Here is a 13,476-nt window from a genome sequence, read left to right on the forward strand (position 1 = left end):
TTCAAAATGTCAAAAGCTTCATAAGGTTGGACATTAGCATTGAACTTGTTGTTACGAAACGAAACGCAAAATACCAATTATTCCATAAATCTCTTATGCTGGTTTATATGTATTCTTTGATAATAAGTTAGCTAAGCAATTTTATATGCATTCAGGTGGAGAACTGTCTCTTCTCTACCTGTTTCGGGATGGGGTTGCTTTTAATTGGAGATGGTAGTTATTTAACCTGGGACATACCTCGGAAGTCAAACGGAATCCGTTCCAGAAGTCCGTTTGACTTCCAAAATGTTTGAAAACCCAAGCACAGCTTCTGATTGGCTACAGAAAGCCCCTGCGGCCAATCGGAAGCCCCGTCTGATGTTCAGCTTCCAAAAATCGTTTGGAAACCAGAACACTCACTTCCAGGTTTGCGGCGTCCAGGAGCCAAAACGTTCGAGAACTAAGCCATTCAAAAACCAAGATATGACTGTATTTTAATACATGATCACAGCGGCGAGCCTTTTATATGGAAGTCTATAACATCATTATCTACGATGGAGGACTGGTTGTTAAAATTATTGGACTTGGCTGAGATGGCGTTGACGTGTCTAATCAGAGAAAAATCATTGTCAATATTTACTAAAGATTAGAAACTCCTTATAGACTTTTTGTGTGAAAAACGAAATGAACTTATGATACCTGGATTGGAGGATTGGAGAAGATATTGGTTTATACAAAGTGGAATCGCTGGGTGCTGTATTGGGAGTTTATGTTTTGAATACTTTTCTATATATACCTGACAGACAAAGAATCAGAAGTCCCCCAACTGTTTTTCTTCTTTCTCCCCCCCCCCCCGTTCCTCCTGTTGGTTTGTGTTTTTATTTAGATTAGTATTTTTTTAATCTTTGATTTAAAAATTGGAATATTTTCTTTACAACTTAAAATTTCTTGATGGTGGTGGTGGGAGAATCTGGGATCTTCTGCATTCCAAGCAACTGCTCTTCCCTCGGGCCCCTCCACTTTTGTCCTCAAGAGTGGCAGAGTGGGCATCTGAGACCATGCCACATATTGAGAACTGATTGAATTGGTGCCCTGTTTTCATCTAAACACGTGTGTGCATTTTGTCCCGGATCTGATGGATTGAAAGATCTGGACAGGTGCTTCTTGGAGGCTTAGAGTGGGCAGCAGGCCAGGCAGAGGGGCACTTCGTACAAGAAGGGGCAGCACAGATATTGACCTGCGTAATAGCCACCCATGAAGCTTGTGAGTCACCAGCCAAAATGGACTCTTGCCGGTTTTTTTACCTTCGCAGGAGAAGAAGAATCCATTCATTGGTGGTCTCTCGCTTGGGACACTCTTCCCTGGCGAATAATATTAGATTTTCCCACCCTATAGTGCCCTCTCCAGGTGATTTGGATTGTACTAGGGCACCCTATTGGCAAAGGCTGGATTAGTTGGGGGGTTTCCTACTGCCTCCGTACCTGCAGTACTGCAGGGTAAAAGCTCACAAAGGCATAGAATATTGGTGGTTGAGAGGCATGCTTGCAACTCTGGCTAGCTGCGTCTGGTCGAGCAGTAGAGCAGCAAGAGGCAGGAGCAGTCTATCTGAGCGGTTGGAAGTTTGGAGTCTTCAGCAGCTGGGGCGCCCATCTAAGACACAGCAATTTCTGAGTTGTCCAGATATTATGCATATTGGGGAACGAACACAGGGGACCATTTTCTCAAAGAAGTAGGGTGGTATGATGTTTCAGTGGGGCGGAGGCCTCTCAACAGCCCCCAAAGGAGCAAATGGTCACCCCATTCCAAAACCTGAGTCAGATAGCTCTTTGGAAGGCGAACTGCACTGCCCCCAACAGAGCAGGGCCCCATCCACACTATAGTTTTAAAACAGGCATAGGGAAACTCGGCCCTCCAGATATTTTGCTAACAGGACTAGTGGTCAGGGATGATGGGAGTTGTAGTCCCAAAACATCTGGAGGGCTGAGTTTGCCTATGCCTGATTTAAAACATGTTACTCCTTTTGTTTTTAAAGTAGCAATGGCTTCCCCCAAAGAACCCTGGGAACTGTAGTTTTACCCCTCCCAGTGCTATAATTCCCGGCCCCTTTAACGAACTACAGATCCTAGGGTTCTTTGGGAGAAGCTTTGACAGTTAAAGAAGTGGGACAAATGTCCTTTAGATGCATGAAGCTGGTGTGACCTAAGGAAGCAGCCATTTCTGACTGCTGGTCTTTCCTGATCCATAGGATCCTGGCTGGCTCTCCCTTGTTTGTTCAAAGCTTGCCTGGAGAAAAGCATGTCTGATATTGCCTCCTCTGCCTTCCCCTGCACCGTGATCCTCTCGTGGCGAGGGTTGACCCATCCTCTGAGGCCTTCCGCCCGGTCACAACCCTGGTGAGCTGACAAAACAGCCATGACTCGCCCGGTTGGCATTTGTAGCCCAGTTGCCAGGCTCTGTGTTAGAGAAGCATCTGAGAAAATAATAACAAACCCCACATGCAAAGATGGGTAAACACTGAAAGAAGCACAAACAAACCACGGCTATCTCTCTTTTCCTGCGATGAACGAAGATCTCAAAGCTGTTCTGTCTGATCAATGGGTTTTCCTTTTTCCTTTTTGGGCAGGGGCCCTATGAACACATTCGAAACCATCCTTTCTCTCAAAGAATTCTGGGTGCTGTAGTTCACTGCCCATTTCTGGGAATAGTAAACTACAATGCCCAGAACTCTTTGCGGGAAAGAACGTGTTTTGGATGTGCTTTAAAGGGAGAGAGCGACACAAATGCAGCCCTGTGACTGATTCGCATGATATGTGTCTATATTTAAAAGTATTTAAAAGTGGGCCTTGGATTTGAAATGGGGGACATTCTTCTTCACTTCTCTCCAGCAGATGGAAAAGGGGGAGAGAGATTGTAGCTCTGCGGCAGAATGTGCCAGGTTCAATCTCTGCAGTCTCCCCTTAGAAAGAGACTGGGCTGCAGCAGATGGGAATGATCCTGCCTCCCAATTTCCCAAAGAGCCACTGCCAGTCAGTGTAGACAAAACTAGCCTAAGTTGACATAAGCAGCTCCCTGAATCTGTTTGGACTTCCTGATTTGCCAGGATACAGCCTTTGGTAGAGAAGGTGGACTCTTTTCCTTTGCTATTTCGTGGATGAGTTTCCAGGGGCCGTTTGCCAGCGGTGTCTGGGGCCAGAGGTGAAAAAGTGGGTGTGGCCAGATGCAAAAGTGGGCAGGGCAATGGGTGTGACTCCTCCCTTTGCACAGAAGGGTGCAATCCAGCTGTGCTTCTACACACTCACACAAGTCTTATCTTCCATACAGGCAAACGAGGCATTTTCTCAGTTCAAGGACCCCCTCCTAGCCAGGCAAAGGGATAGAGGAGGGTGCAGAGCAGGGTCTGTGAGGGGGCGTGTCCTGGAGAGAGGGGGAGTGGCCTTGGGAGACCCTGGGGCTAAAGAGAGAAACCTAGGGGCCACCAGCTTCCCCACTCTTGTTTCAGAGCATCTAAGACTGCGAGCTGCTCAGCTTGGTTTCTCTGTTGGAAGCCGTACGCTGGGATTCGTAACTTGACAACCCGAGTGCTCTTGTTTTGTGCCAGTGCAGGACATTGGATCCTGCCCGTGATCTTAAGCCTGTGGCCCTTGCAACTTAAGAGAGATGAGCTGTGTTAAGTTGTGGGTGAATATATCAGACGGCACAGATATTCTTCAAACAGCTCTTTTTTATTCACAGGCCTGAACAGAACTGGACTGAAGGGTTCAGCCAGCCTGCTTATATAGAGCTCCACTACAACGCAACTGTAACCATTTTCTGTAACTATCCAATCACTGAACATCACTTTCAATCCCTTATTTGCATATGTGGACCTGAGTGAAAACTATCTACAGTATCCCCCTGCTGGCTCAGGGTGAGAACTTCAGTACATAACAAGCTGGACGAAAGGGCAGCATCGTGCTTGACCAAGGGGCGTTCTGATCCTGTGAGGCTTTAGTGCAAAGCAGGTTGTGTGCATGACTTGGAGCAATTGCAGGACACAGAGATGTGGGGCTTGCTGTGTAGGGCTGATGGGAGTTGGAGTCCAGTATCGTTTGCAGAGACGCAGGTTCCCCATCCCTGCTAGGTAGTGTGGCCTGCTTGTATAAATCTGCTTCTTGAGGAATGTGTCTGTCTTGTGTGTATATCTATCTGCAAACGCATACACACACACACACACACACACACACACACACACACAAACATGCACACACAATGCAAAATCAGTCCCTAGTCGTCTTGTTTACAAATGCAATTTGCAGAGCTTGCAAGGCACTGTCTGGTGACCTAAGTGATAAGCTGTTTAGTTCTCTCAATTAATGGCTCTTTTTCTGCTGGTTTGGAACTGTGAGAAATGGTTGGCTGAGTGGTTTGTTAAATTATAGGTGTTGCAGTTTGCTTTTTGAAATCCCGATAATTGTATCCTGTGTTTTATTTTTAAACTGTGTCGTAATTGTGCGCAGCGTTGCCTTTGTCCTGAACGGCAGCCTGAAGATGCCCAAAGCAAAAATAAATTTGGAGGGAAGGAGGGGGCGAAAGTGTCGTAGCAATTATGGGAGCCAGAGGAGCAGCTGGACACGGCTTCCAGATTTTTGTTTCTCGCAGTCTCGTCTGAGGAGGATCTTGCTGCCTCGTGACTCCCGAAAGCAAAAGAATTGGTAGCCTGTGTAGTGTCAGGAGACCTGGGTTCAAATCCTTACCCTGCCATTGGGCTCGTCACCCTTTTTCTCTCTCTCTAATCTAATTCGCAGGGTTGTGGTGCTTTTAAAAATATTATTACCAATGTTCATTCAATTGATATACCGTCCTTCCTCCCAAAGGAGCCTAGCACAGCAAACACATAATTAAAACAACATCATTGAAAACATTCCGAAAGCAATCTAACATTCTAATTGCGTTATTTCAGCCAATGATTTCAAGGTGCGGAGGGAACAGGTGACAAGCACTTTGTGGCATGCTGAGCTGCTTGGGGGCAGAGGAGGATAAAAATCAATGCAGTCTTTTATGCTCATTTCCCTTAATCCTGATTTCCTTGATGGCACGTTTTGAATTGCCTTTGTCTTCAGTTCTTCACTTCGTTGTGCCAAATGCGGCCCCACAGAGCTCTCTTTTCTGGCCCCAAGGACTCTAGCCAGGCCACGCCCCTTCAGAGCATGTGTGTTTCTGTCCTTGTGCGTTTTTGCCTGGCTGGGATGTGCCCTTATTTATTTATTTCATAAGATTTATACACCGATTGATTGTAAAAACCAAACAAAACTTCGAAGCGGTTTACAAGGAGCTAAAGCAGGGAAATCAAGGAAAATGCACACCCCTGCTTTAATACATACAAAAGTGAAAATACTAAAAGAGATTAAAATTACCTCAACTTCTGAATCATCTGGGCATCACAGAATTGTAGAGCTGGGACCCCGGGGGTTATCCAGTCCAACCCCCTGCAATGCGGGAATCTTTTGCCCAACGTGGGGCTCAAACCCACAACCTTGAGATTAAGAGCCTCATGCTATGCACAGAGATAGGCTTGTCTGGGGAAAAATGTTTTTAGCAGGCTCCAAAGAGCGTACAGTGGAGGTGCCTGCCTTATGTCAATGGGCAGGGAGTTCCAAAGTGCAGACGCCTAAGTTCTTACAAAGGTGGAATGGGTGTTACGTGGTGCTTATAGTAGTTCCAATTCCACCAGTCGAAGTGGTCGAGTGGGCACCTGTGGGGTAAGGCGATCTCGTAGGTAAACTGGTCCCAAGTTTGTTAAGCTCCGATCTGCTTGAGCTCTGAACATGGAACCCTAGAACTGTCATTTGGGGGGGGGACCTCAAGGGCCATGTAGTCCAACCCTCTGCAAAGCAGGAATCACACGCCTCTTGCTTGCCAGGATAGAGGATAGAGCAGGGGTCAGCAAACTTTTTCATCAGGGAGCCGGTCCACTGTCCCTCAGACGTTATGGGGGGGCCGGACTATATATATTTTTTTGGGGGGGGAATGAACAAATTCCTATTTCCGACAAATATCCCAGAGATGCATTTTAAATAAAAGGACACGTTCTACTCATGTAAAAACACCAGGCAAGCCCCACAAATAACCCAGAGATGCATTTTAAATAAAAGGACACATTCTACTCGTGTAAAAACACCAGGCAAGCCCCACAAATAATCCAGAAATGCATTTTAAATAAAAGGACACATTCTACTCATGTAAAAACGCGCTGATTCCCGCTCCGTCCGCAGGCCAGATTTAGAAGGCGATTGGGCCGGATCCAGCCCCCGGGTCTTAGTTTGCCTACCCATGGGATAGAGTGCGTCTCTCTGTGTGTATAGAAGCTAGCCCAGGCATAGGCAAACTTGGCCCTCCAGATGTTTTGGGACTACAGCTCCCATCATCCCTAGCTAACAGGACCAGTGGTCAGGGATGATGGGAGTTGTAGTCCCAAAACATCTGGAGGGGTAAGTTTGCCTATGCCTGAGCTAGCCTATTGTACAAAGGGAAAGCTAGCAATCATTGCCCTGGTCCCACCCACCACTCACATGTGGCCCCCAGAAGGCCGTGCGGCCCTCTGGCTGAAAAGGATTCCCTGCCCGCTTCTCCGTGAGCCAAGTCGGTGTGATTCTGCGGTTCTACCTGGGTGGAGAATGTGAAACACGAGCTTTGGTCAACCTCTTTGTTCTGGCTTCCTTTTTCCGGGTGGAAGAAAATGTAAGCCCCTCTTTGTTTTGCAGGCTGGCAGGTGTCCAGCATGGCCTCCCCGTTGCTCTGGGATCATTCCTTTGCTTAGCTCCTAAACACTTCTGCAACGTAGCTAGGGCCATGTTGGATTTCTCTTTTCTGCCGCCTCCTGTTTTTGTGCCGTGGGGAGAGGCCTCCTTGTCAGGGCACCCTGGCTTCATTTTCTGTGTGGTCTGCTTTGGGGGCCGAGCAAGGAGAGGAAGCTGGAAACTCAACTACTCGATAGCCTTTTCCATATATATATATATATATATATATATATATATATATATATATGCATGCAGATTCTTTCTCTTCCTGCCTTCCTCTCTCTGCTGAATGTTCGCTTGCATTGACCTCTGAGCCCGAGAGACGCGAAGCTGGAATTGGCTGAAAAGATTCATTTGTCTGTCGGGTCCAAGGAAGGGAGAAAAATAATAACGCAGCCCTTGGCTGAAAACGTTCTCTGGGGAGATGAGGAAGGAGTGGCTGCTTTGCGCTGAGCTCTCGGCCAATTTTTATATATTTTAAAAATATTAATCTGTTCCTCCTTTCTGGCTGCCCTCGAGCGTCTCCTCCCAGGAGCCTGGATAAAAGTTGGAGAGGGCCTTCCCACCTGCACTGCGTGGGCTGGCTTGGCTTTCCTTAACCTGCTCGAACCCAGCTCTTGGCTGCTAGAGGGAGCCCACCAAAGCGGCCTTGGTTGGGGGGCTGAGATGGGGCCTGAGGGACAAAGGAAGTTGCCTTGGTGCTGAGGCCATCTCCGTGCCGTATACAGTGGTACCTCGGGTTACATACGCTTCAGGTTACATATGCTTCAGGTTACAGACTCCGCTAACCCAGAAATAGCGCTTCAGGTTAAGAACTTTGCTTCAGGATAAGAACAGAAATCGTGCGGCGGTGGCACAGTGGCAGTGGGAGGCCCCATTAGCTAAAGTGGTGCTTCAGGTTAAGAACAGTTTCAGGTTAAGAACAGACCTCCGGAACGAATTAAGTACATAACCTGAGGTACCACTGTACTTTTGAAATACCACAATGTTAAAAAGGCATGGCTTCCCCCAAAGGATTCTGGGAAATGTGGTTTGTTAAGGGTGCTGAGAGTTGACCCTTATTCCCCTCACGCAGAAGACCGTTCCCAGAATTCCCCGGGAAGAGGGGCTGACTGTTAGAACCACTCTGAGTTTCCCAGGGAATTCTGGGAACGGTCGCTCCGTGAGGGGAATAGGGGTCTCCTAAACAAGCCCATAGCCCTCAACAAATGGCTGTACTCAATATTTTCTGAAGCCATAAGGGCCTAAAGTGGTATGATGATGCTTTTAAGTATATCGTGCAGATGGGGCCACAGGCAGAGCCATGATAATAATAATAATAATAATAATAATAATAATAGCACTCCGCCCATCCAACTGGGTTGCAGCTACTCTGGGCGACTATACAAACACTGGCCTGGCCTAGGCCACATTTGGATGGAGGATAGAAAAGGGTCTGTGAGTGTGTCTTAAAACTAGCCTACTCTACAATAGTCTCATTTGCATGTGTTTCCCCACCCACTTTTGTCTCTGGCTCCACCCACCACTGGTCTGCGGCCCCTGGAAGGTTGCCTTTGAACAAGAGGTGGCCCTTGGACTGATGAATCTGCTCCTGTGATTGGGCTCTTGTGCATGTCTTCGGAGCATGCGCAGAGTGATGGGATCTGTACGGGCCCAGCCACCACCTTTCTTAAGATGAACAAGAGGATTCTGCAGATAACCTTTGCAATATGCAGTGTTTCTATGGCAGGGGAACTCTGTGTGTGTGTAACACATACATATATAAACTTCTAATTCTTGCTTCTTGTTCTGCATTCTAATTGTGGAATAGCAAGAGTTGGAAGGGACCCAAGGGCCATCTAGTCTCAACCTCCTGCAATACAATTTATATACAAAATATAAAACTCCTGAAGCAATACATGAATTAATTTGGAGGAGAAACTTGTGGCAGAGAGTCACAGTTAATAGCCATCAAAGGGGGGGGGGGGGAATTACTGGATTCAAATGTATAATACATTATAATTCTCAACATTGAGAATTCACTGTGGTTCCCTGACTCTCTGTAACAAGTTTCCCCGCCAAATTAATTGGTGTATCGCTTCAGAAGTTTTATATTTCATATATGAATTGCGTTGCAGAGGGTTGCACTAGAAATCGGTGTTTCCTGACCTTTGGTCTCCAGCTGTTTTTTGGACTACAACTTCCATCATCCTTAGCAAGACCAGTGGTCAGGGATGATGGGAATTGTAGTCCGAAAACAGCTGGAGACCAGAGGCTGGGAAACACGGGGTTAGACAACGGTTGGGTTCCTTCCAGTTCTACTATTCTGTAATGCCATAAATTGTAATGTCCTTTGGCTGCCTGCAATAAAGTTGATTGGGTCGACAGTGAGAATTTCAAGAAACAAGCATATGCAGCGTTTTTCGTTTAATCTGTAGGCATGCGTTCTTGCTCTGGAGCCCCGCCAGCTTCTCATTCAGCTCTCCATTCTGGAAGAGATTCCTATGGAGCCCTTTGCCACACACCCCTCCCCGACCGTGGTGTAACTAAAACATATTTTTCTCCTCTCCCCTTCCAGACTGTGGAGCATGGATTCCCCAACCAGCCCAGCTCCTTGGCCTTCGACCCCAAGCTACGAATCATGGCCATCGGCACCAAATCGGGAGCAGTGAAAATGTATCCTTTTTGCTTTAGCCTGGGCATCCCTTCCATGACACCAGAGGAAGGGGAAGGTAAGGGTTGACTTGCATCTACAAAGCTTCCCAGTGGGCACCCTGTTGGGAATGGCTGTCTGATCTGGAAATGCGGCCTTCCCAGGCCTCCCTGCTCCCCTTTCTGGCCCACAGAATTCTTCCCAAACCGCACACCCTCCCACCGCCTTGCATCCTTCAGTTGTCCTCCTTTGCACTCCAAGTGTGCAGCTGGATTGTGTCCTTGAAGAATGATAACGCCTCTTGATTGTCTGGTTAGAGAACCAAGAGGGTGTGTGTGCTCAGGATCTGACCTACTGCCCTCTTTCCCTCCCCATCCCTTCCTTACCCTTTCCCGACCCAGTTTTCCCTTCTGTTGTTATTTCATTATTTGCATCGATATTTGCATCCTGTTTTGAAACTAAAGTGCCTCCTCAAGATACATGATAAACCTAATTTGGTTTGGTTACATTTTTTTTTTTTTTAATTTTCTGTTTCTGTGTTTTCGAAAACAATGCCAAAACAACAGAACTGACCAGCTGCACAAAGGTAAAATGTGCATCGGTTGCTCTGCCTACTTTTAAAAAATTAATCTGTTCCTCCCCACCCTCAATCGCATGCTCCCAGAAGCCCGGATAAAAGTTGGAGAGGGCCTTCCCACCTGTACTGTGTGGGCTGGCTTGGCTCTCTTTAAACTGCTCAAACCCTGGTCTTGGCCGCTAAAAGGGAGCCCCCTAAGTGGCCGGGGGGGGGGGCTGAAATGGGGCCTGAGGGACAAAGGAAACTGCTGCATGTTTAAAACACCACAACTTTTAGAAGGCATGGCTTCCCCCAAAGGATTCTGGGAAATGCGGTTTTTTAAGGGTGCTGAGAGTTGACGCTTATTCCCCTCATGGAAAGACTATTCCCAGAATTCCCTGGGAAGAGGGGCTTACTGTTAAACCACTCTGAGATTTCCAGGGAATTCTGGGAACGGTCGCTCCGTGAGGGGAATAGGGGTCTCCTAAACAACCCCAACAGGGACGCGGGTGGCGCTGTGGGTAAAACCTCAGCACCTAGGACTTGCCGATCAAAAGGTCGGCGGTTCGAATCCCCGCGGCAGGGTGCGCTCCCGCTGCTCGGTCCCAGCGCCTGCCAACCTAGCAGTTCGAAAGCACCCCCGGGTGCAAGTAGATAAATAGGGACCGCTTACTAGCGGGAAGGTAAACGGCGTTTCCGTGTGCTGCGCTGGCTCGCCAGAGCAGCTTCATCACGCTGGCCACGTGACCCGGAAGTGTCTGCGGACAGCGCTGGCTCCCGGCCTATAGAGTGAGAGGAGCGCACAACCCTAGAGTCTGTCAAGACTGGCCCGTACGGGCAGGGGTACCTTTACCTAAACAACCCCAACACCCTCAACAAATGGCTGTTCCCAATATTTTCTGAGAGGAGCCATAAGAACCTAATGTGGTATGATTATACTTGTAAGTATATCGTGCAGATGGGGCCATAGACAGAGCCATAATAATAATAATAATAATAATAATAATAATAATAATAATAATAATAATAATAATAATAATAATTTTATTTGCACTCTGCCCATCTGACTGGGTTGCAGCCACTCTGGGCAGCTATGCAAACACTGGCCTGGCCTAGGCTTTTGCTTCTGGCACCACCCATTTCTGGCATGTGGCCCCTGGAGCTTTTCCCAGAAGGGAATGTGGGCGCTGCATTTTAAAAAAAAGGCTCCCCATTCCTGGCCTTCCTATTACCTGCCCTTTACCCTGAGGTCCCAGGTTGCAGCAATTAAAAAAAAACAGGTTAAAAATAGAATCATAGAATCATAGAATTGGAATAGACCACAAGGGCCATCGAGTCCAACCCCCTGCCAAGCTGGAAACACCATCAGAGCACTCCTGACATATGGTTGTCAAGCCTCTGCTTAAAGACCTCCAAAGAAGGAGACTCCACCACACTCCTTGGCAGCAAATTCCACTGTCAAACAGCTCTTACTGTCAGGAAGTGCTTCCTAATAGTGTTTAAAACAACTTGCAATCACAGGAATAAGGCAGGTCCTAAAATATCCCCCTCAGGTGTCCAAAGCCAGAGTGAAAAGGTGTGTTTTCAGCATTTTCCAGAAGCTGTATACTGAAGGTGTCAGGTGCAGCTTTGTAGGGAGGGAGATTCACAACTTAGGGGCTGCCACAGAAAATGCCCTCTCTGCCTGGACCACCCACCCCTTGGCTTCTGAGGGCTGAGGAACCGACCAGCGGGCCGAATTAGGCCCACGACTTTGGACATTCCTGAGATTGAATCCTGACAAGACAGAAGTACTGTTTCTGGGGGACAGGAGGCGGGCAGGTGTGGGGGATTCCCTGGTCCTGAATGGGGTAACCGTGCCCCTGAAGGACCAGGTGCGCAGCCTGGGAGTCATTTTGGACTCACAGCTGTCCATGGAGGCACAGGTTAAATCTGTGTCCAGGGCAGCTGTGTACCAGCTCCATCTGGTACGTAGGCTGAGACCCTACCTGCCTGCGGACTGTCTCGCCAGAGTGGTGCATGCTCTGGTTATCTCCCGCTTGGACTACTGCAATGCGCTCTACGTGGGGCTACCTTTGAAGGTGACCCGGAAACTACAACTAATCCAGAATGCAGCAGCCAGACTGGTGACTGGGAACGGCCGCCGAGACCATATAACACCGGTCTTGAAAGACCTACATTGGCTCCCAGTACGTTTCCGAGCACAATTCAAAGTGTTGGTGCTGACCTTTAAAGCCCTAAACGGCCTCGGTCCAGTATACCTGAAGGAGTATCTCCACCCCCATTGTTCTGCCCGGACACTGAGGTCCAGCTCCGAGGGCCTTCTGGCGGTTCCCTCACTGCGAGAAGCCAAGTTACAGGGAACCAGGCAGAGGGCCTTCTCGGTAGTGGCGCCCTCCCTGTGGAACGCCCTCCCACCAGATGTCAAAGAGAACAACAACTACCAGGCTTTTAGAAGACATCTGAAGGCAGCCCTGTTTAGGAAGCTTTTAATGTTTGATGTATTATAGTATTTTAATATTCTTTTGGAAGCCGCCCAGAGTGGCTGGGGAAACCCAGCCAGATGGGCGGGGTATAAATAATAAATTATTATTATTATTATTATTATTATTATTATTATTATTATTATTATTATTATTAGTTTAGGGCTATAAAGCCAGCTAACCGAGTAACTGAGATGCAAAAATGCCGCTTTGAGCAGAGTTCAGATGTTGTGTGTGGCCAGGGCTCAGGGTTGCAAAGATTTGGCACATTGGTTTAGAGCTGCAGATGCAGAGTGATCTAAGCCAGATATTGGAACTTTACAGCTCTCTAGACATTTGTATATTTTAGAGCAAGTGAGAAGTCCAGGGCCCTCTCTTGCCTTACCGTTCTTGCTACTGATCTTTTTTGGGCGGGGTGGGGCTGCTCAACAGGAGGTGGGTAGGGCAGTTCCATACTGCAGGCACCCCTCTGAAAAATGTTCCTGGACTCCAACTCCCATCAGCCCCAGCCAGCAAGGCCAGTCGTCAGCGATGCTGGAAGTTGTAGTTACGCAGCATTTGAGGAGCTGCGGGTTCCTATACACTGATCAAAGCGTTTGTTTCCTAAAAACTGTGGACCCAAGTGCGATAGCTTGGAAGTTCCCATGAAAGCCCCTGGTGGTTTGATCGGAAAATAAGTATGGGCTCTTACCTAGTGGGTTTCAAGTGCAATATTCATAATCCTCCTTACGACCCTGCACGGTAGGCAGGTAAACAGAGGAGAGGTTTGGACTGGGTTCATAGCTTGCTGTTTGGCCTCAACTTTTAGAAGGATGACAGCAGACCATTTGCAACGACTCAGGGTCGTCTGTGAAGTTCTTGGCAGTTGTGCTTTGAATCGAGTGAGGCCCTGAGATCTGCCAGGGACTTCCTAAACCTCAACACACAAGGCTTGGTTTCCTTGCTGTTGGCCTTGACATAGCTGATGGCAAAGCCGGGCTTTTGTACCAAGGGAGGCCCAGTGTTCAATTCTCAACGTCACTGGCAAAAAGAATCAGATCGGAAGTGATG

At 47.8% G+C, this 13,476-nt stretch overlaps 1 protein-coding gene across 9 annotated transcripts in view; it reads left to right on the top strand.

Moving 5' to 3' along the window:
* Positions 1–13,476, top strand: part of LLGL1 (LLGL scribble cell polarity complex component 1) — an 86,402-nt gene that overhangs the window by 14,613 nt on the left and 58,313 nt on the right. For 5 of the 9 annotated variants that reach the window (XM_083474179.1, XM_083474178.1, XM_083474180.1 and 2 more), the window contains exon 2: positions 9,313–9,410. In XM_083474179.1, the coding sequence (XP_083330305.1) occupies positions 9,313–9,410 (98 nt within the window). Of the gene's footprint in view, positions 1–2,177; positions 2,373–3,711; positions 4,100–7,887; positions 8,008–9,312; positions 9,411–13,476 lie in introns of those variants that run through there. The other 4 variants (XM_083474184.1, XM_083474186.1, XM_083474185.1 and 1 more) reach the window with 3 other exon arrangements.

The sequence above is a fragment of the Podarcis liolepis genome (assembly GCF_965112155.1).
Source record: "Podarcis liolepis genome assembly, chromosome: 14".
In the NCBI taxonomy this organism is placed as follows: domain Eukaryota; kingdom Metazoa; phylum Chordata; class Lepidosauria; order Squamata; family Lacertidae; genus Podarcis; species Podarcis liolepis.